The sequence below is a fragment of the Vigna angularis genome, chromosome 1 (assembly GCF_016808095.1).
Source record: "Vigna angularis cultivar LongXiaoDou No.4 chromosome 1, ASM1680809v1, whole genome shotgun sequence".
Classification (NCBI taxonomy): Eukaryota; Viridiplantae; Streptophyta; class Magnoliopsida; order Fabales; family Fabaceae; genus Vigna; species Vigna angularis.
The window spans coordinates 28,142,544-28,166,635 of record NC_068970.1 but is presented as its reverse complement, the minus strand read 5'-3'; the positions used below and the strand labels follow the sequence as shown (position 1 = coordinate 28,166,635).

Here is a 24,092-nt window from a genome sequence, read left to right as displayed (position 1 = left end):
ATTTTGACAACGGCCATGTGTTAGCAATCTATTGGCTCATTTAATTTATTTTTATTTTAAATGTTGACGTGAAAAGGCAAAAGGCTTTTGATTTTCGTTCTCTCTCTTCCATTTTAAATTTACGTTCTCTCTCTGTCTTCCATTTTGATTTTGTTTCTCTCTCTCTTCCATTTTAATTTTCCTTCTCTTCCTTCTCTCTCTGTTCTCTCTCATCGGACCACCATCTTCACCAACGACCCCTTTCCCTTTTGTTCCACCATCACCAACTGAAGATGTTGTCGTCCTTCATTACGGTAGTGCTTTTTTCGATTCAACGTTCACCACTTAGACAACTACCACCTTTTCCCTTTGTTGGGTTGTGGGTTGCGAAATGGATACCTCTGGTGACTTTGGTGATGGGAGTAAGGTATGTCTACTATCCTTTTTCTTATTTCCATTTTCCCCTTTCCCCTTTCTTGTTTCCTCTTTCGTTAATTATTTTTTGGATTGTTACGACATGCTAAGTTTATTTTTGATGCAGTTTTGTGAGCGACATTCTTTCAAAACCAATTTAGTTGGTGCTTTGAATCGAAGATTGACTCCGGAGTAGAGGACCTGCATAGAAAAGACATAATTTGGTTAGTTTTTAGAGTTGTTTGACAATGTTAAGATTGGTAGGTGTGTCTTGAATGAGTTATGTGTTAGATGGGTTAGCTCGAGGGGTGGGTTTTTTTGGAGAGAAAAGTGTAGAATTTAAGGAAATGTATGTGTAAGAGCGCATGAAGGAAGATGACGCGTACGTTAAAAAAATCGTGCGCTAAAAACTCTCTACGTTGGATATGGTCCCAAACAGTTGTGATAAGTGTATTAAATTTTTTTAAAATGAGGTTGACAATACTAAATGAAGATCATTGTAAAGTTAACTTAATGAAAGATGAATGCAATAATTATTATTGGCAATGCTAATATATATATCTAGATATTTCTAATTAACATTGTTATTGAATAAAAACACTACAAGAAATAATGAAATTATATATGGACAATTATATACGGATTCATATCCGTATATAAATGAGACATTATGTATGCATATCACACTGTTTTCCCCTCTTTCTCGAACCCTAACTATGTTCTCGAACTCTAGAACTCTTGTTCTCTCTCGAACTCTCTTTCCCCTCTTCATCAATCCTTCATCAACCATTCATTCACCTCTCCTCTCGAACATTCAGTCAGCTCTCGTGTCGAGCCTTCGTCTGAAACCTTGAGTCATGTCCCCTCTAGATCGTCTCTTCTCTGCAGCTGTAAATCATTCTTCTCTGGAGCCCTAAATCTGGTAAGTGATTCTTCTTTTCGTTCATGTTTATGGTAATCTGTAATGGTTAGAAATCTTTAAAATTGAAACCTAATCTGTGTTGATTTGATTTTCATTGCCCCATTTTTGGTTCGTTTGGGAAGACGTAGTTGGATTTTGACGAGGCATCGATTGAGGCTGCTATGTTGCGGTATAAGCTGAGACGTAGAACTTGGTGCTGCGAAGGCCGAAGGAACCACAAAAAGGTGTTTTTAATTTCCTCTCTTGTAATGGAAATTAGCTTTTATAAATGTGATTCTTGCTTCTGCTACTACTGCTCTATTATGGATTCAAACTCGACTCACTTAGCAAGCAATCCCTTGTGGCGCTCTGATTATTTAATGTGATCACTCAGTGATGGAAATTCAATGAACAATCATGTTTTACATCCAAAGGCTAAACACATAGAACAATTGTTAGTTATTTGTTAGAAGTAAACAACTGACAGCTGTAGTTTGTTCAAATGAATGACGTAATGTAATGTAGTGCTCCTCTGTCTTTATAACCATGTGTTCTGCAACAGAGGTTCACTGACTTTTATAATAATACTCTATAATGGTAAACTGATTTACAAATTCAACCACATTTCTTAATTTCTCTTTGTTGATTGTCTCGGTTTGATTTTTTTTTTGTTAGAAATCTCACATTGACTAAATATATAGCCAAATTATAGGATACATATGAATGCAAATTTCACTTTACAAATTAATTTTGTGAAGTTGAGTTAGATTTTAAGTAGAAAGATTCTTCTTCACAAAATCTACTGGGAATGCCAAACAAGCAATTGCAAAGAACTTCCTTTGGTTCTCAACCTCCCACCTCACCCCATCCAACAAAAGAAACAAGAAATAGGGGATAATTCGAAAAGTAATACCTGTGGGAACACTATTGCAAGATTTAGGACCCCCATTGACAATCCTGGAAATACTAACAGTTAATATAAGTAGCCATAAAATACAATAATATACTCACAAGAAAGAATAAGCTATCAACCCTGCTCACCTTGGCCAAGCCCCAATGACTGAATATGTGTGGAAACTAAGGCATATGGAACGCTGTAAGTGATCTGAAATAATTGATCCATGAACCCAGATTAACTTACACAGAACTCTCAAATAATATATTGGCAAAATCATGCACAATTAATGGGGTAATGTCCAAATTTTAAATTTTGACATGTCTTGATTCTCGAGATAGAAAATGCCAGTTTGTGTTAAAAACTACTGCCAAGCTTGAGTCAAGACACTATAGGAGACATAATAGTACTGTTTATGTTAAGGTACATAGGAGAACAGAAGGCAGTTTGAGCTAAAGAGATCATGCTGACAAAATCAAATGAACTAAGATACTTTATATGATGAGTCACTGAAACCATGCAAAAAGACAGAATTTGAGTTTTTGTTTTAAGGAACATGGGAGACAGAAAGGGTGCCTTCAATATTGGCAGAAAAAGAACAAACAAAATGCTTTTAGCAAGAAATAGAGCAACTTACTGCAAGTGGAAACCCAAGAACGGTAAAGATTGTCAATGCAGCAATCACAATGCCAGTTGGTGGTAGTTCTTTGCCTATATAGGCAATTCTATTTGCCAGATAGGTTACAATAAGCATTGCAATAAAGCAGACAGCCATCAAGATATTTGAGATTCCCCACACAAACCCAGCCCCCCACTTCCTGCATAACCTCTCCATGAGTACAGACGTTATTCCAAGAACAACTGAATTAAGCAATAAGCCTATTGCCCCCATTCTAACTCCAGTATCATAATTAGGGCCTTCATTTGGTTCACCACCATAAATCTCTCGGCCCATCCAATCAGTATCAAAAAGGAGAAATGGAAACCACCCAATCCAAGTTAAGGCAGTAGCGGACAGTATTGTCCATACTGGGGTTGAAAAATATCTGACTGTCCCGAATAGCTCCCACAGAAAAGCTTCTCCAGCAGCACCCGATTCCCCTGCTGCTGCTTCAACAGGTTGTGCCCCACTAGAACTCAGAGGTACTTCATGAGCTGCCATGATGCTTATATAAGTGGTGACAGCGATGAAACCAATGTCAAGATAGAAAGCGGACTTGAGATTTGCACAACTAAGTAAGTTATTGTACAAATTTCAGAATTGAAGACAACAATGAGGAGCCCCATAAGGGTGATTATAAATCCTGTATGTGAAGGCAAAGAAGTTGTAGAAGAAGGCTCAAGCTTCAGCCCAGAAAGCCTTTTTTCTTTGCCACATGGTGTTGGTGGCTTGCACATGTTGGATTCTTTTAACTATGTTGGTGAGAGTTCTGAGAATCTGCTGTTAGATGTGCCTTCTAACAGTTCTTTTCCGCAGGCAGAGCTCCTGCTCCCAACTTTAAGCTATGGTGCTAAGGTCTGCACCACTAGTAGCTCAGTACACTCAACTGTTACTTATCATCCTTAATAGGGTCCAAATATTTGCATCTGAAACACCAAAATTCCTGTACAAGAGATATGATGGTTGTGTTTTTGTTTCCTTGCAACCTTGAGCTTGAATTGCCAAAGGATGGAAGTTGAATGGGCTTTTTTCATTGTATAGGTTGGTTATAGATTGTAACATATAGTATGAAATGCGGAGTGATCAACTCCGGAATTTTGTATGCAATTGTAGTTTATGTTTTGTTAATGATTTTCACAACCTTTTTATACCAGTAGGTTTAAATCTCAACTCTTCAAACTTCCATCTAAATAATAAACCGTATATATGCATGAGACAACTATGGTTGGATTAGATGACAAAGAACTGCAGAGTTATTGTCTTTAGTATTTTCAAAGAACCACGTCACGTTGGAACAGATTATCATTAATAGCAACGATAAACATGTTTTGAAGATTATTTATTGTGAGTCTCTTGTAACTATTTCTTTTAGTGGTTTTGATCTCTTTGTACTCTTTTCATGGGATTAGAAACCAAGCAATATAAGTTTCTCACCTACGTTTCTAATGGCCTTTATTGGTGTCTAAATTATAACCATTCATTTTTGTCATCTTTGGTGTTACTCTAAAATGTCTTTGAATGTGATCATTATATGTTATATCTTATTCTGTGCGGTAATGAGAATGAGTCTTCAATTTGGGTTATAAAGTGTTTGATGAAAAAACATCATCTTACTCATTTTGCTTATAAGTTCTTACTCATTTTGCTTATAAGAAAAGTTCTTACTCATTTTGCAGCAAAAGCCCAACATCATGGTTCATATTTTGCTATTAGCAAAGGCAAAACTGGTGTGTTTATTTACTAAGTAAACTCTAATTGATTTTTTGTTGTTGAATCCGTAATGTGGTGCTGATGAGTAGGATACAATTGTCACACTATGAACGAAGAATAGTCGTTGGCGTCATGCATTTTCACTTACCGATTACTTCGCAATAAGTATCGGAAATTGTTGATATTTTCGACTTTTACATTGTGTTTGGACAATAATATTTAAAATTTTAGAGAAGTTAGGTAAGTCGAGGAGACAAGGGTTAGGTAAATGTGGTTGGCTACCCTCCCTGGTGACTAATGATGCTACTTGTTATGTCTGGGTCCCCCCTTTCCCTCTATTATGATTACTTGCGACAATAGAATTTCCCACGTCATTGGAGAAACTTCTAGTTATCCAGTTGATTTTGAAACCCGACCCAACTTTATTCTCCACTGGTCCCTTCCCTTTATAGACTATAAAAATTAATTGATGATTAATACTTGTTTTTATATTATATCAACTTATCATTTCATACTTTAACTAAACATAATTACATTTCACTATATCACTTTCTTAATTATAAATAAAGAAAACTATAAAATTATAAGTAATTAACATTTAAAATTTTATTTGGTGAACAATATAGGTAAGTAATCCACAGATCCTAATCAGAGTGACTTTTTTTAACCTGTCATAAAGAGTTTATAGATAATGAGGAAGGTTTGAATATAGTGACGGGCAATAAGTCAATTCATTTAAATATTTTTATATAAATTCTAATTCTAAAGTTTTAAAATAATTAGTTTATAAATATTATATATATATATATATATATATATATATATATATATATTACAATGTTGTTAAGATTATTTTAATAATATTTTTGAGATCAAGAATCATGTTTTCTTTTTATTTTTAGGATTGAAGTTTTGTCTTTCTACATGGTAATTAACTAAAGAAAGAAAGTATTATCTTAACTTACTCTAGTTGTATGTTAGCTTGGAAGCCTGCATCCTTTCCTATAGATCATCTTGTTCATTATACATTGACCAATAATAATCTCTAAGTTAGAATCTTTTCTAAATATCTTGGGAAACTTAAATTAATATATTAATTAGTTACCACTATTTCAACAATAATTTACTGAATTTTAAATAGTGAGCATGATTGTGAAGTTAAAATATATTTTTTATATTTTTATCTTTATTATCATAACTCCAGCACTTGTATATAAATAAACCATTGACTTATTAAAAAACAAATAGAAAAAGAACCCTTCCTCTCTTCTCTCTATCTTTTCCTTATTATTTTATATCGTGGATATGGTAAGTAATGAGTTAATTCATCTACAAAATTTCACTTTCTTCAATGATGAAGAAAGATACATAAAAGAAAAACACTAGAACAAAGAAACATACATGAATTATAAATTATGGATAAAAAATATAAACCTAATTTTGTCTTATATAATGGTAGAATCTTAGATATACATCTTGAATTTGTGAACAAAAATTAATAAACAAATTCTGCTAATCATGTTTAAAGTTCTGTGAAATTCTTAGATTAAAAAGCACAGTCTGGAAGGCAAACAGTGTTTGACAAGTTGAGATGCAGCCATTGTTGTTGTGTGCATGAACCTTCAGAACTTCATGCACCACTTTGAGAATCCACTAATAAGTGGTCAATTTTTGAAAACTGACAAATTCAAGTAAACCACTATGATCAAACAAAACATAAACAAGAAATATTCTGGCAAATTAATTATCTGGAGTGTAACATGGCCACCAAAGATGAATCAAAATAGTCTTTGAAATTTTGAATTTTTAGTGGATGATAACGTGCCATTCAATTCAGTAGTGGATGATTTTTTCCTCCATCATTTGAGCCTTCATCATTAATTATGCCAGAGTTGAGGGATCATACAGCATCACTTTTGCCTTAATATCATCCCTTAATCCATTCAAGAATATCCCAATAAGATAATCTTGATCAATCCCCTTTAGCAGCCCTGCATACTATTCAAAATTTTCAACATAATCCTCAACCGAACCAGTCTGAGTTAAGGCAATAACCACCTCGAAAGGATTCTTCAACATGTTGGACTGGATGCGATGAACCACTGCCAATTTGAATGATTCCCAAGTGGGATTGCAAGGCCTTCCCCTCCAAAGCTATCATCACAGTCTGCATTCTTTCCATTTGAGATACTTCTTGGAGATGAAAGTATCTTTCCAACCGGTTGGTCCAGCCAAACACATCATCTCCCACAAAGATAGGAATATCTAATTTGCGCCACGTGATCCAGCATTCAGTTGTCAGTCTTATTTTTGTTCAACAGACTTTAGAGGAGTACCCATATTCTGATTTGACCCACACGTTGACTCACTCTGAATACCATTTGATAGAACACCCATAAAGAAAATACCAAGACAGATTCTTGAATGTTTTATTCGGAAGAGAACGGTCCTACCAACGTAGTAGGAACACAACAACAAAGTATAGCAGAAAACAAAGGTCTTTTGAGAGGACCCTAACTGTCCTAGTTCCCCTTCTCCAAAAGCCCCCAAAAAAACTTCCTGCTCACCTCCTAATAAGACTATTTATAATAGTCTGTTACAGTTATGTAATTACAACTGTACTAACTACCTTCTTTTTTCCTTCTTTTGTATACTGTATCAAACTTATCAAACTTATCAAACTTATATACTGTTTGTTTTAAACTTTGATTAGTCTCGTGTATTTAGGCATTACTAAACTTTTAGACCCAAATTTGCAAACATATACATTACTACCTTGGTGTTCTTAATTTAAAATTCTAATATGCACATTGAAATTTTGAATTGGTGTTTAGTATACTGTTCTGAGCTTTCATTTTTCATATTTTAGTGTATTAAAACTTCTTCACATATGTACAGGCCAAGAAATCCAGTTCTCAAGTTCATTGCTAGTGGTAAGTATATGTGAATAATTAGTTTTTATATGATATTTTATTATTTATGAATGATATTATATCAAGTGCGTTATATTAGGTAGGTTTATTACTTATTATAAATTGATATGTGATGTTGTTTCTTTTGTAGTTGCACTCGGTACCTGCAATCCACTGTAAAACAAGCTTATTTTGACCATCAACCAAAGCTCGTAGTAAGACCTAAACCTTCAAATAGTCGTCCAATTGCAAATGTATGCTTATGCAACTATATGTAACATATTAGGAGGGTTATTTAGTTCTTTAAATGTTGATTTTTTGATTAAAATTATTTAGCTCAACGTAATGTAGGTTGGCCAATATCCTTCTATATCGAAACCTTAAAACAATATTGTACATAGTGATTAATATAAAACAATAATATTGTACATAGTGATTTACATGTACAAAACAAGTATAAAGATAGAGACATGTTGAAAAACATTCTAAGATAGAGAGAAGAGGACCTAAATTAATTTAGGTTATTCTTTAGGAAGCCATTTGATAGGGTACGTGTCATAATATAGAGACGTATATTAAGCATTGGCTAATTGTTTTGTAATCGATTTATGTACAGAACATGGATCGTTCTCCACCAAATCGTGCATGGATGTACGATAGGTGTCATAGAGGAAGAGGTGCTTTGAAAGAGTCTTTTGTATTAGGTGTTGAAGAGTTTATAACTAAAGCTTGTGAACAAGAACGTTTGAAGTGCGATTGTACAAAGATTCTGCACGAAAGAGTTGTGAAGGTTCACCTTTACAAGAACGGTTTCAAGCCTAATTATTTCATTTGGAAGGATCATGGGGAAATAATGCCAGAAGATCATGTACAGAATCATGACAGTTCGATGGCTGTAGAGACGGAAGATGGTCAAATTAACCAATTTCAAACAATGGAAGACATGGTGCATGATGCTCTTAGGCAAAATGAGTCGTGGCAAGCATCTACTTCTAATAACATTGAAGAGGCTCCGAATGAAGAAACACAAAGGTTTTTTAATTTTTTGTTGGATGCAAATCAGCCGTTGTATGGAGGAGCATCAGACTCGAAATTATCAATGTGTGTCAGACTATTAGCTTGCAAGTCAAATTGGAATATTCCTAACCAATGCATAGATTTTATTGCAAAAATGGTTATGGATGCAACACCCATCAAATCAGGTTTGCCTAAAACATACTACGATGCAAAAAAGTGTGTATCAAAGTTGGGATTACAATCGCAGAGGATTGATTGTTGCGTGGATGGTTGCATGCTCTTCTATGATAATGAATATGGTAAGAATGATGGCGCATTGCTTGAATGCAAATTTTGTGGAAAGCCAAGATATCAACCACGTAACACGGGAGCAACTACTAGCAAACCAGTTCCTATGAAATCAATGTTCTATTTGCCATTAATTCCCAGACTACAAAGAATGTATGCCTCAACACAAACTGCAGGACAAATGACATGGCACTATCAGAACATGTCGACGATGGGTGTTTTGCGTCATCCATGCGATGGAGAGGCTTGGAAGCACTTTGATAGAGTATATCCTGACTTTGGTATCGAGCCACGCAATGTTCGACTCGGTTTATGCTCTGACGGTTTTAACCCATATGTACAGGCATCAAATATACCATATTCATGTTGGCCAGTTATTGTCACTCCTTATAATCTTCCTCCAGAAATGTGCATGTCTAAACCTTACATGTTCTTAACATGTCTCATTCCTGGGCCATTCAATCCAAAGGTTGGCATAGATGTGTACTTAGAGCCCTTGATAGACGAATTGAAGAAGCTGTGGACAGGTGTGATAACATATGATATTTCAAGGAAACAAAACTTTATTTTGAGGGCCATGCTAATGTGGACAATTAATGATTTTCCTGCTTATGGTATGTTGTCCGGCTGGAGCACTCATGGTAAACTGGCATGCCCACATTGCATGGAGCATACAAAGGCTTTTAGATTATATCATGGGGCAAAAAATTCATGGTTTGACTCTCATCGGAGGTTTTTACCGAAAGACCATGCTTTTAGGAGGAATAGGAATGCTTTCAAGAAGGGGGAAGTGGAGATGGATGACGCACCACCATATCTTACAGGACCTGAAGTTTGGAATAGAATCAATGGTTATCCTAAAATAACTGAAAATGGTGCGGCAAGAATTGATGGATACGGTGAGTGGCATAATTGGACGAAAAAAAGCATCTTTTGGGATCTACCCTATTGGAAGGATAATTTGTTAAGGCATAATCTTGACTTCATGCACATTGAAAAAAATTTCTTTGACAACATCTTTAATACTGTGATGAATGTTGTGGGGAAGACAAAAGACAATGACAAGGCCCGAATGGATATAAGTTTGTACTGTAGACGAAAAGATTTGGAGCTAAAAAGTCATAGCAATGGAAACATGTATAAGCCAAAAGCAAATTATACACTATCAACAGACCAAATAAAACAAGTTTGTCATTGGGTAAAAGGTCTTAGGATGCCTGATGGATATTCTTCTAACTTGTCAAGGTGTGTTGATGTGAATAGGGGAAAGCTCATTGGGATGAAAAGTCATGATTGCCATGTGTTTATGGAATGCTTACTTCCTATAGCGTTTAGTTCTTTACCGGCTCATGTTCTGAATCCCATTACAGAGATAAGTCATTTCTTTAGAGATTTGTGTTCTACAACATTGAACAAGGATGACCTGGCGAAGATGGAAGAAAACATTCCCATCATTCTGTGCAAGATGGAGAGAATATTTCCTCCCTCATTCTTTGATTCTATGGAACATCTCCCTATCCATCTTCCATATGAGGCACGACTTGGTGGACCAGTCCACTATAGGTGGATGTACCCATTTGAAAGGTACCCATATGACATGTTATTGTTCAATTTACCAGGCATAATTCAAAAACCCTAACACATCAATTTCAAATTTGTAGGTTCATGGAATATGCTAAACGTTCAGTAAAGAATAAGGCTAGGGTTGAAGGATCTATTTGCGCATCATACTTGCACAGAGAAACAACTCATTTTTGTTCCCACTATTTCAAAAACTTCATGTTAACACCACAAAGCAATAGAAATGAAGTAGACATTGAAATAGAAAGCTTTACGACAACATTATCAGTGTTTAACCAACCTGGCCGTCATTCTGGAAGGGAATCAACACATTGGTTAAGTGATGAAGAATTGAGATCAGCTCATGTTCATGTATTGATCAATTGCAATGAAGTTGAACCTTACCTTCAGTAAGCCTCCAAAATAAATTATATTTCCCAATTCTTTCATTTGATATAATTAATTTTCTTTGATCTAATCTGGACGTACATGTTGACAGCTCATTCTTACATGTCTATCAACTATCTGAGTCAAACAGTTCGACATACGTACATGCTAATTTCCCATTGTGGTTCAGGCAAAAAGTACGACTTCCTATCAATCTTACACATTCATTTCTTCCTTAATTTTTTAAGATTACATTGTTGAATAGTTTCATATCATGAATGGTTGTAGGTTCATAACGATCCTTTAAGTGTGAGAAACCAACATCTTAGAGATTTATCACTTGGTCCTTTAAGGTGTGTAAAGGAATGGCACACCTTCTTTGCTAATGGATACAAATTTCATACCCATGCATGGAGTCAGGGCAAGAGGACAATAAATAGTGGGGTTCATGTTAAAGGGCTAACAGAAGGAGGTCAAGATGATTTTTATGGTGTCATTAAACACATCTATGAGTTGGAATACAATTCAACAACCATTGAAAAGAAAATTGTATTATTTTATTGTGATTGGTTTGATCCATCGAGAGTAGGTACAAGGGTGGATTCAAAGTATGGCATTGTGGATATTCGAATGGATAAAAGATATGTGTTGTTTGATCCTTTTATCATTGCACATAATGTACAACAAGTGTATTATGTACCATATCCTACATCACGCACGGACAAACGAGGTTGGTGTGTTGCGATAAAAACGAAGCCTAGAGGTCGCATTGATTCTAATGATGTAGAAGCCGATGTGCCATACCAAGTGGAGGAAATGTCACATGTTAATGACATCATTGAAGTTGAAGAAGTAGTCCGATTACAAGATGTAGAAGCTGGTCTTGAAGAAGTTGACCCTAACAATATTTCATCATTTCAAGGGCAAATAGATGAAGATACAACGGAATCAGAAGAATACAATGCAGAAGGACAGGGTGAAGATGACAATGAAGATGAATTTCATAGTTCTAGCACTGAATAGAGTTAGGGTGTATTGCTCCTTATTTTTGTCGCTTTATTATAATGATGTCCACAATCTTAAGAGTTAGGGTGTATTGCTCATTATTTATTTAACTTTATTAATTTAGGAAGTGTTTGATAGAAACAGTAAAACAGTAAAAACCAAAAAAAAATTAAAATTACAGCAGTAAATAATAACAGTACAAACAGTAAGTACAGAATTTTCAAATATATTCTTTCACCTGTTGGCAGGTAAGTACAGAAAGTGCAATAATCAACAACACAGTACAAACAACAGTAGAAATTAAACGGTAGGTAAACAACAACAGAGATTAAATTGCAGCAGAAATTAAAAACAGTATCAACATAAAAACAGTATACAGTTCTGGAATTAACAACATGAAACCAACTTTGAATTGCATTTAAATTTGTGCAAGAAATTCGTAGAGCAAATAGGAAAATCAAATTAGAACATGCACACCACACAGTGTCGTGCTTTCTCCTCTAGTGTCCATCTCCTACTGTTCCAGCACTTTCACGGTCCAGCTCCCTGTCCAGCTGCAGTCCCGTACCTTGCAGCCTCTACACTCTTCCACGGTTCTGCTCTCCTTCCAAACTCTCTACTATCTACTCCTACACTACACTACACTACATTACATTTTTAGTGAAGAACTACACTGCACTACATGGAGATTACTCTAAGAGCTACTGGAAGAGAGGACCTCTCCCAGCCCGTCCGTCCTGCCTCTCTGGAACCCCTCACTTCACGACCAGCCTCTCCTCTTATATTCTTGGAGGTGCTCTCCTTCATCCGTTCCAGCCAGCTTCCCTATGTTTTTGGTCTCCCATTATCATCAATTGCTGCTTTGAGTGTTGTGTGTTTTCTCGGTGACAGTGTGCTTGCTGCCTCCAAAAAATGTTTAGAATTTTCTTCATTCTTCCTGCGCATGCCACAATGAAAGAAGTCTCCACTTTTCTGAAAATAAGGGAAAGTTGCACCCCATTTCCTACGTGTATTCCCATGCCAAATAAACAAATAATTTCCTTTGAGTGTGTGGGTTTCTTCTCTTCTGTTTGCTTCTGACCACTGCACCACCGTGAGACTTTTCTCAAAGCCTCCTTCTCTTCTTTAAGACCATCATTCACTTCCTTGCTCCCTTCTTGCTACCGTGGGTGTGCCTCCATATGGACATCGTGAGGATAATTAATGAATAGATTTAGAAGGCGTGACTTGTCCTATTTTAACTTATATCACAGTGCAACTACTGGCTGAAAGAAAGGCTCTTAACAGGATGAGCACTTTTGGAAGGTGTTTTTTCAAATGTAGGTCCATACCTGTCTCCCAAACAATCATTCATTACTCTTCACACATGTCTTTTATATACTATTGCCTCCAACCATGCTCAACAGTACCCATTTTCAATGATCAAACAGTTTGCATGAATTTTACAACGACCTTCCATTCCAAACCATTCTATGTATATTACAAAAAAACTGTTAAGTTTTCTGAAAATCAAGCATTTTATAAGATAAATAAATAATAAATCCATTTTAGTAAGATTTTAAGTTAAATGTGGTATTATATTTTTTAAGTCTGGTTCAGTTTTCATTATTGTTGAATTTCTCCAAAGTTTTTATCATTAGAAACTATAGCACGAGGTGGGAATAATTCATCTCTAAGACACCACCAATGAGTTATTTTTTACGTATTACATGAAATAATCTTCCTGTTATTCAACCAAAATTAGTTTATGTTTAAGAAAAAACTTACATAAATTGTGCACAAGCAAGTTATTATGAAGAAAATAGACACAAAAGAATGATCTAGCTAGAAATTAGTTCGTTGTTGAGATCTGGCATTGGGAAAGGAGCATAGACATTAAATATAGAAGAAGTTTTTAATGTGAAATTAAGTTAGGTTTAGATGGTATCACAGACAATATAAGATGGAAGTAGTTTTAGAAGTAAATGGAAATGGAAGACCAAAATCGGGATGAGGACAAATTGAACAGCCTTTTAATCTCCAAGAATTTGCTGATTGTGTTTGACTGGTCCATGTTCGAGGGCTTTCATTTGTGGGAATCAGACACATGTCATAACCCCATTAGCAGAATCACTTCAAAAGAACTGAACCACGTGAGTGACAACCTTGTCCTTTGCTGCAGCTTAATTTTTCAAATTTTTTAATAAACTTTTACTGGTCTGTGTCCTTTCCCTGCATGTTACCAGGCTTTCTTGGTCCTGAAGACTAGTAATTCTACTTCTAAACAATAGTCCAAGAGTTCAAGATTACGACCCCTCTCACCCCTTTCTCTCTCTCTACCATTTACAAAACAGATAATGATATTTTGTTATTAGTAACAATTTGTATGATTGATTACATTTGTTGATTCATGGACGCTAGCTGTGTTTGTTTCCTCCCTATGATTCGCATAATAGAAGTTCCAATTAGGATGCAAAGCCATTTGGTGCGTACACAATATAGATTCAACCTCATATATGAATTGGTGCAAGCAACTCATGTACTGGCTAGAGAAAGATATATAGTGATACATCCAACACTTGAATATGACATTACAGTTAAAACTTTGACATCAAATATATATATGTATGTATGTATACACCTTGAACATATTAAAACATCCCCTTGCGGGCTTTGGCTTGGAATAGAGGTTTTGAAGTGAGCAAACTTCACTTATTATGGTTGGACTCATTAAGGAATAATGCTGTTGAAAAATGGTTGAGTCTGTTTATCTTTCTTCTGATATATATATATATATATATATATATATATATATATATATATATATATATATATATATATATATATATATATATATATATATATATATATTGCATTTATCTCTGATTGTACTATTTCTAAATTTTCTTTTCTTCTATTGTATAAAAATATATATTATGTTCAAGAATATGGCATCAGGTCCTTCTGGCCCTCCTATTCCACCTTAAGGAAATTCTGATAAGGGCAAGGGGAAGAAAACTTACGTAGTGAAGTTGATGACACGTTTCAATAATGAAATTGGTTCAACCAGTCAACCAACTACACCTACCTCTACCTCTACTGGTAGATCTGTTCCACCTCCATTAGTTGTTCCTGCCTTCACTCCCACTCCACATCAAGTTCCTACATCTTCACCTACCTCTATTGGTACATCTCTTCCACCTCCAATACAAGTGCCTGGCTTGACACCCACTCCATACCAAGTGCCTCCTTATCTTCAGGCTTCACTCTCTCCCAATGTTGGTTCTAACCCATCAACTCCCAGAAATATTGCAGCATCACCTGGTATAGAGGATGCAGATCCACATTCTAGTTCAGCCGCCAATAACATGGAAGCATGTTCCAATAGTCGTCCAATGATTACACCCGTTGGAGGAGGGTAAGAAAAAAAATAACTCAATTAATATATACACAATTCATTGTTGTATTATTGTAATGTTTGAGTTTAATTTTGTTTTAGGTTTTATCCTACAAAAACTGCATCCAAGGCAATCACAGCCACCATCAAGGAACAGTTTGATGAGCCATGGCTAACATGGGGTGCAATCCCTAAGTCAACCAGAGATGTCTTCTTCGAACGTTTTAAGGTAAACAATTTTCATTCCTAATCCTGTTACAAGTCAATAGTTGGTGTCCTGCATTTAATTTATACTTTGAACTTGTTTACTTATTCAAACCTATTATTTCTAATATAACAGAGAAGGGTTTCATGGAAGCCTGAAGATGAGGAAAAGGTCAAAAAAAATTATCACACCAAGGCATCTCATAGACTCTCAGAGATGTATAAAAAAGCTAGAACTCTAGGAAAAAGACCTGATTGGCTGGGGGACGATACTTGGAATGCTCTTTTGGAAAAGTGGAACATGCCACTTTATAGACAAAAGTGTGAAACGGCAAAGAAGAATCGGACATCTGAAAAGGGTGGTTGTTTGCACACTAGAGGATCTATAAGCGTGCATGAGCATGCTATTCGTTTGGTATATAACTTGTACATTTTTTTTGTTATATTTGTAATCATAAACTTTACAAATATTTATTAACAACTCCTTTTGTTTGCAGTCACAAGAGCTTGGTCGGTCTGTGCATGTTGATGAAATATTTCAGCAGACACATATTCGTCAATCAACAGGAGAATTTGTGGACGAAAGGTCTAGGCGGACCCATGTAAGTTTGTACTAACTCTATCACATTATAAATTTACGGTTTTTAAACCTCATGTGTAATGATAATATTTATTCATTTAACAGGAACAATTTGTTGCAAAATTTTCTCAAATTAGATCTGAGACTGCATCTGTTGGTGTCTCAACATCTTCTCCTCTAGACCCTGCGGAGGAGGAAAGATTGAGAAACCGATGTTGGTTAGAGGCTGCTGGTGGAAAATACAAGGGACGCGTATACGACATTGGAAATGTGACTTCCCAAGATGACTGTGTTGATAGTTACATCCAACAAACACAGGCATCTTCTACTGCTCAACCTCAAAATTCAGAAGAAATTCTTAACCTGAAATCGCAGTTACAACAATATGGTCAGCAGCTTCAAAATCTTGAAGGCTTTATTGGCGTCCTCCTGCCATTCCTTCCGCCTTCAGCCGCCGCGGCTGCACAACAATTTTTAAACCTTCAAAATCCTCAAGTTCAAAATGACGTACCCAATGTAGTCCAACCAGAACAGCAACCTCCAGAACAGCAACCACCACACCAGCAACCACCAGATGAACAACCACAAGATGGAAATGATTACATGCATTATTAGGCATTTTATAGAACTTATTTCCATTACTGTTGAACTTATTTAGAACAACAACTACAATCTGTTGATGAACTTACCAAATGTTGCAGTTATATTCATGTAAACAATATTTATGTATTCATATACAATGTTTCCTTTGTGGATTAAGTGTATCTGAAAACCTTATTAAATTTATATGTCAATGTGTAATGTATAATGTCCAGGTTTGTTTATAACAATGCTGAATGTTCACTATAATGTCCAGGTCTGCTTGTATATTGTGCATGGAGAACTGCTATATACAGGATATTTATTTAGCTCTTGTTAGAACATTATATACGGATATATCCGTATATAAGTTATATACGGATAAATCCGTATATAACGTATATACTGAAATTATATACGGATATATCCATATATAAGTTATATACGGATATATCCGTATATAATTTCCGTATATACGTTATATACGGATTTATCCGTATATAAGTTATATACGGATATATCCGTATATAATTTCCATATATAAGTTATATACGGATTTATCCGTATATAACTTATATACGGATATATCCGTATATAATTTTCGTATATAAGTTATATACGGATTTATCCGTATATAAATTTAGCTACGATGGTATTATATACGGATTTTTGCCCGTATGTAATCTGTATATAAAGACGTATTATATACGGATTTTGGGTCTTATATACGGATTTTTGCTGTATGTAATACACTTTTTTCTTGTAGTGAAAGTTTATGTGGAATGTGATTTGAAGTCTTGATAAGGAAACTCACTCATCCAAGAAAAACAAATTGAAAAAATCACTAAAAAACAAAGTCCAGGTATACATGGGGAGCCTAGTTCACCCAGCTAGGAAGTCACGTTCAACTTTCTGTACAATTGACATACATGCCTTTGGTAATCGATTATAGGGGTCTTGTAATCGATTACCAAAGGCATGTGGGACAATTGTACAAATCGCGAGCAGGGTCACTGCCATCAGCCTCGCGCCACCGCCACTACCACGATCATGCTCGCTACACCGCCAGTGCCACTAACTCCTAGCGTGCATTGTCGTGCCACCACCTGAGGGGTTTCAAATTAGGGGTTGAGGGAGGTTGGGGGAAGGGTTTTTGGTGGAAAACAAAAATGAGGGGAGAGGGAAACCAAGTTCAGATTTCATAGGGTCGAAGAGCTTACCGACGACCATCGCCCGTCGGTAATGATTGATGATGTTTACCGACGGTATTACCGGTGGATATATTTGTCGGTAAGTAACCAAGTCCATTACCGACGACCATAGGCTTGTCGGTAAGTATCAATCTGAACTCCATGGGTAAATTCGCCGATAAATGTGTTTTATCAATGGATCAACAATCGTCGGTAATAATCTGCTGGTAATTTTCTTGTAGTGAAATGCTAAAACCAGGAATACACCTATGGGAACTCATTTAAGTTTTTCAATAGGGCAATCTTCTCTAACAAATGAAGAGGAATATTACATGTCTAAAGTCCCATATGCATCTACAGTAGGGAGCTTGATGTATGTTATGGTTTGCACTAGAACTGACATAGAACATGATGTGAGAGTTGTGAGTAGGTTTATATTAAATCCTATAAAGGAGAATTCGAAAGGTGTGAAATGGATATTGAGATATTTAAGAGGCACTTCAAAAATGCATTTGTCTTTTAGAAGAAGCAATCTCACTTTACAAGAGTTCTCTGATGCAGACCTAGAAGGAGATCTGAATGGTAGAAAGAGCACATGTTATATTTTCACATTGGGTGATATAACTATTAGTTGGAAGTCTAAACTTCAAGGAAGAGTCTCTCTCTCAACTACTGAAGGTGAATACGTAGCTATCTCAAAAGCAGTGAAGGAGGTGATATGGATGAAGAACCTTCTAAAAGAATTAGGGAAAGAGTAGGATGACCCTCCATTATTTAATGATAGTCAAAGTTCTATATATCTTGCTAAAAAACCAATTCTTCATTCTAGATGCAAGCACATTGAGTTGAAGTATCATTTTATCATAAACTTGATAAATGATAGAGACTTGTCTTTGTCGAAGATTCCAAGTTAACCAAGATTGTCACAACAATAAGTTGAGGCTTTGTATTACCTCAACTGGCCTTCAAGAGTATTTGATGATGAAGGCAATTTCACTAAGTGATAATATAAATCAAGCTACAAGTGAGAGAATTGTTAGTATTGTAGAGCTTAATTTAGTCTCACATCGGTCAGTATTGTGAGATGTTATCTATTTAGGTATATAAGCAATCTTTTATAAAGCTTGAAAGATACACTAAACATAAATATACATATATACATATGTATTTGTAGACATTTGTATGTGAACCACATTAAATAATTCTTATGTCATTTATTTCTTTATTTCTTCTCTTATTATCTTGTTCCTACCATTTTTAGTGTAAGGAACTGAGAAGTGGAAGACAGTATAATATGTTTGGCATTGCATTCATGGATTGGTTAAGAGCAGATTTAAATAGACATTGTTCTTAGCGTATAATGTTCCAAGAATACATGTTGCATATGCTTTTGCTCTAATGTTGGGTTCACCATTGCGAGATCTGCCGGTGTTAATGATTTATTCAAGGTTGAAATATATTTTGTGAAATTGAATACCTTTAATACCAAAAAAAAAGGATTCTATTATTTGGTGTCCTGTCATTTTGCTCTTATGCATGCTTTGAGAAACTTGAAGATTAAGGTGAGGCATTCAGTACAAAGTGTTATAACTAAGTCAAATCCATCATTTGTTAAAATCATCCTTATGAAAAACCAATTAATTTTTACAACTTATAAATTTTAGTAATACTTTCAATTAATTTTGTTATAATAACTTATTTTTTATTATAATAACAAAGTAAACGTACACACACGTGTATCTTCAATAATAATAATAATATTTTTTCAATGGTTATTTGAAAATTATAACGCTCACTTTAAATTTTTGATTTATTGAAGCTTGAAATATATATGTAATATATTTATTTTAATTTTTTTTGTAAAATTCCTTCGAAACAATTTTTTGTATTTTATTTTTGTTTTAGTTATTGGATATATATATATATATATATATATTCAATAAAAAATAGAGTAAAATAAAATACAAATATTGTTGTATGATGTGTACTTATAATTCTCTTAGTGTTTATCTTTTTTCCGAACAGAGAAATTCAAAATAAAAAATTTAATCAGTAAAATATGATATATAAATTAAAACAAAATAAAGAGGACTACAAATATTTTTGAAGAATCAATTAAATAAAAATTAACAAGGAGCAAAACTTAAACCCTATATAATCAAAAGAAATTTGTAAACTGAAAATGGTTAATTGGTCTTGTGCAATTCCTTGATTCTAATTCTCTCCTTTTTCATTCTTAGTTCAATTGCCTTCTATGTTGGATGACCCAAGAATATGTTGCATCCACCCATCATATAGTTGGACCTCAATTTTTCTACTTCCTACATCTCTAATGTTCCTGCTCCCACCAGAGGTACGTGGATGGTCCTTGGGTTTAGATTCGTATGTCATATTCCTTTAATTGATATTAAGTGATTTATATCTCGAACATTTTTCTATTACTTCTTTATTTGCAAGCTCCCAAAAATTACAATTTGTTTCAAGTATATTTTTTAATTTACCTACGATTCAAGAACTAGTTTTTACTTATTTTTTTTTTCATTTCACCTTAAAAAGTGCTGACACTTCACCTCCTATTTTTAATGAATGTATCTTAACTTTATTAATATTGATAGTGTCATGACAAGTTTTCTAAGTTAATTAGGCAGTTTTTATTATATCATATTTTAATATTTTTCAACCATCAATAATTTTTAAATTCGTTTAATAACTTTTTTTAGGTTTAATTATTTTCGAGGTATCTGTTTTTGCATAATCGTCTCAAATATGTCTACATATTCTTTTGACATGGTGACTGCACAATTGTTAAGCAAGTGGCATATAAAGCTCGCATTATGTGTAATTTACAAATGAAAAAGCAAAATATTAAACCTAAATAAAATAAATAAATAAAACAAAAGAAAATAGAAACATAACAAGCAAAAAGATCCAAGCCCAAATCTTTAAGGGTTCCTGTCACTCAATCAAAAGAGAAAGGCAACTTTTCATCCCCTTCCTTAGTAGATCCTCCATGGCCACCACTAGGGCCAACAAGTTTTCGTTCAGCTACCACCCTTGCCACTGATTAGAGCCATGAAGATTGTCGACGACCTTACCCACGTCGGAAGCGCTGTGATTCTTCGTGGTAACTCAATTTCTCCATCATCTCCTACACACATGGAGAGCCACTGTGACACCATGGATCTCATGCTTGTGTCGTTGATGCCACCTTCCTATGCTCTTAATTCTTCTTCAACTTCTTCTTTGTATACCTGATTTCCTATTATAAAAGAAAAATTCTTTGTGTGCAAACCTTGGTAATGGTAAATTTCATGGATCTTAGAGATCTTCTTTCTTTTTTTTTTTATTCAATTAAACTTGCAGGTGAAAGACGATGAATTATGAATTAGAGTTTGTTAGTCAATGAGTTGAGTGCAGATAATAAAAAATCGGGGATAATAAATATGAGAACTCTTTGCCCCGCATTTCCCAAGCTTTTTCTCTGTAAAATTGGGTGCTAATAGATTAGAGATGAAAGATTGAGGGAGTACTTTGATTGGAATCAGACTTTGCTTCCCCTTCCCTCAGTTCTCTTGTGCCCTTCTTAAAAGGAATAAAATAAGCACTGAAAATGGTGTCGGCATGCCTAATTCAAGGATTAAAAGTAATGGTGAATAGTTATATGAATGATGAAGAAAACCATAATTATTGGGTGAAAAGTAGTCGAAGAGGACATGGAGGGAGAGGACGATTTTAGGGTAGGGAGGGTGAGGTGTTTGTCGAGGAGGGCATTCATGGCACCATTGTCGACGGCGAGCACGGTGATGGTCTGGTGGTGGTTTATCTCGTCAGCGAGGTGGGTGAGGGTGAGGTAGTGATTGAAGGTGGAAAAGCCTGGTAAAAATGGTCCTTCGACATCTTGTTCGAAGAAGACATCCTGTTCGAATTTAGGGATTTAATGAAATCTCAATTCTTTTGATTTCTTTATGATAATCAAATCATTTGAATGATAAAAAAAATTAAATTATTTACATTACCAACAGTTATGGAAACCACAACTATGTAAACTCAAAATTTTACTGACGATTTCGAGAAATTCTTGTAAATACTAACAATTTTTCTTAACCCTAGCAAGTACTAACGACTTTTGTAAATCCTTACAAGTAGCTGAGGTTTTGAAAAATTCCACAAATAATGACGATTACACACAAAATCACTAAAAATTATTTGTCAATAATATTTTTCCTGACAACTTTTCGAGTCGTGAGAAATGTATTTATCATCCGTTAAAACCATAGATAATGAAAAAAATAATTCTTTCATAGAATTTTAAATTATTGTAATTAAAGAATTATAACTAAAACCTAAATGACTATATTACGATCGTTGATGTTTATACCTGGTGTAAATTTATCAATCAATTATTTAAAGGTAAATAAGACTTGTATTCCGTTTAACTATCATTTCAATTGGTATTCAATAATTAGGATAATTTTCAGTATAATTATTTAATTATGGGTTAAATATGTTTTTAGTCCCTAAACTATTGGCCGTTTTTTGTTTTCTTTCCTCTTTCAAAATAAGGTACAATTTGGTCCTCATTCTTTTCGAAACTTTGGTTTTAGTCCTCGAAAACTAACACCGTTAAAAATGTGCTGACGTGGCTAACGGTAGACTGACACACGATTTTTTTTTTCAAGTGTTTCTCACTTTTTCTCCCCTTCTCTCTCTTCCTTCCATCTTCCACCCAACTTCATCCCTGGTTACATCTTTCTCATGCAAATTGGGGCGAAATGAAATTCTTATTAAATTAAATTCACGCGTAAGAGTCATGAATATATTTCCAGACCCATATTTTTCATAACATCAAAAGCACACCCCTCTTCTCACCTTCTGAACCCACCACACCACCCCTATTTCAAAAAGATGCATTATGTCCAAAGTATTTGTCAGTTGTAAGACTCCTGTTTCTGATTAAAACATGCTAGAGAAGCTCACTCATCTTAGATACTGTTTCCACCAATATTTTTCTGGAAGATGGAAAATTTATGCTTCCACTTCCCAATGCAGGACTCAATCCTTCATTTGTAAGCTCCGGATTCTTCTCATCAATCATCCGGGTGTTGTTCATTTCTACTAAAGCCCTTGCTAGATGCAACTTTATTTTTTCCTTCGCTTCCCCCATTAGAAAATTTAAGAAAATACGCATGACGTGTTGTACTAGATCTATACATCTCAATTTCCCCACATAAAACTCAAACTTCTACTTCGAATATTTCATGGTACTTGTTTCCTTCGAACCCAAATAGTTGCTTCAAAGGGATTTCGCATTATTCAAGATAACCTTCCATTAATAAATCCTTATGACTGTAATATTCTATTACCACCCGTCCTACTAACACAATACTCCTAGTGTCTCCGTTAATCTTAATACTACACTGAACCCCGATATTAAGAGTGTTATATTGGAATTTTTAGCAGATGGATTCTCTATCTATGGAATGAAAGCTTAGAAAAATTATCCTTTCAGAATCTTCATGTTGCACTTTATTTGACAATTGATTAAAGGTGTTAATGTCATCTCCTTCTCTTCTTTCAAAATGGGGAAGGAAGTTGAATAGTGGGGAGGGAAGACGTATGAAGAGCTCCATTTTATGACAAGTACTTAAACAGCCTTTTACTGCAATGCCAATGATGCAGTAAAGCATTGATATGCAGACTCAAAAAGATGTAACCAGGGATGAAGTTGGGTGGAAGATGGAAGGAAGAGAGAGAAGGGGAGAAAAAGTGAGAAACACTTGAAAAAAAAATCGTGTGTCAGTCTACCGTTAGCCACGTCAGCACATTTTTAACGGTGTTAGTTTTCGAGAACTAAAACCAAAGTTTCGAAAAGAATGAGGACCAAATTGTACCTTATTTTGAAAGAGGGACGAAAACCAGAAACGACCAATAGTTTAGGGACTAAAAATATATTTAACCCTTTAATCATTACGTTATCTGTAACTTTTTGCAATACCAAACTTGCAAGAACATCTTTTTTCTTTCAATTAGTTCCATACATTTTTCTGTTAGCAACTAACATTTATAATTCTATATTGGCAATATATTATTACTGAACACAATAACGATTACAAATAATGAAATTATAAAATCAACTAACAGTATAATATAACATGTAAAGTAGAGAAATTTATCTTAAATAAAATATAATTAAATAATTCCATCACGATTGAGTATTTAATCAATACTTCTAACATATCATGTTATAATATATGAAAGTGTTTATAACAAGTTACCATATATCTATCTACTCGGTAACAAACAATTGTTCCAAATGTTCACTCCCATTTTCTAAAACTAAAACACATTACTCTTCCATTTTATTATACGCTCGAGGATCGCGTGGGGGTACAGCTCCACCATGCACGCTCTACAAAAAGTATATTCTAATGCAT

At 34.7% G+C, this 24,092-nt stretch overlaps 2 protein-coding genes across 14 annotated transcripts; one reads left to right on the top strand and one right to left on the bottom strand.

The window, feature by feature from the left end:
- The first annotated feature begins 154 nt into the window (after positions 1 to 154).
- Positions 155 to 20,147, top strand: LOC128195472 (uncharacterized). Of its 13 annotated transcripts, none has more exons than XM_052873225.1 (10): positions 1,083 to 1,315; positions 1,438 to 1,539; positions 4,527 to 4,577; positions 7,459 to 7,493; positions 7,624 to 7,687; positions 14,667 to 15,126; positions 15,208 to 15,334; positions 15,446 to 15,724; positions 15,807 to 15,911; positions 15,995 to 16,674. In XM_052873225.1, exons 6-10 carry the CDS (start codon positions 14,744 to 14,746, stop codon positions 16,502 to 16,504), a joined length of 1,404 nt encoding a protein of 467 aa, XP_052729185.1. In that variant the 5' UTR covers positions 1,083 to 1,315; positions 1,438 to 1,539; positions 4,527 to 4,577; positions 7,459 to 7,493; positions 7,624 to 7,687; positions 14,667 to 14,743; the 3' UTR covers positions 16,505 to 16,674. The 13 variants fall into 13 exon arrangements, 11 of the variants coding, with proteins under 11 accessions (XP_052729158.1, XP_052729162.1, XP_052729148.1 ...); XM_052873223.1 differs by having other exon boundaries at positions 14,654 to 15,126; XM_052873198.1 differs by lacking the exons at positions 14,667 to 15,126; positions 15,208 to 15,334; positions 15,446 to 15,724; positions 15,807 to 15,911; positions 15,995 to 16,674 and adding exons at positions 8,089 to 10,361; positions 10,439 to 10,747; positions 10,837 to 10,921; positions 11,013 to 11,898 and having other exon boundaries at positions 591 to 1,315.
- LOC108319178 (sucrose transport protein SUC4-like) lies at positions 475 to 3,652 on the bottom strand. The gene is made up of 4 exons (XM_052873231.1): positions 2,827 to 3,652; positions 2,336 to 2,399; positions 2,208 to 2,251; positions 475 to 594 (listed from the first exon to the last, which is right to left on the bottom strand). Exons 1-4 carry the CDS (start codon positions 3,349 to 3,351, stop codon positions 490 to 492), a joined length of 738 nt encoding a protein of 245 aa, XP_052729191.1. The 5' UTR covers positions 3,352 to 3,652; the 3' UTR covers positions 475 to 489.
- Positions 20,148 to 24,092: the final 3,945 nt, after the last annotated feature.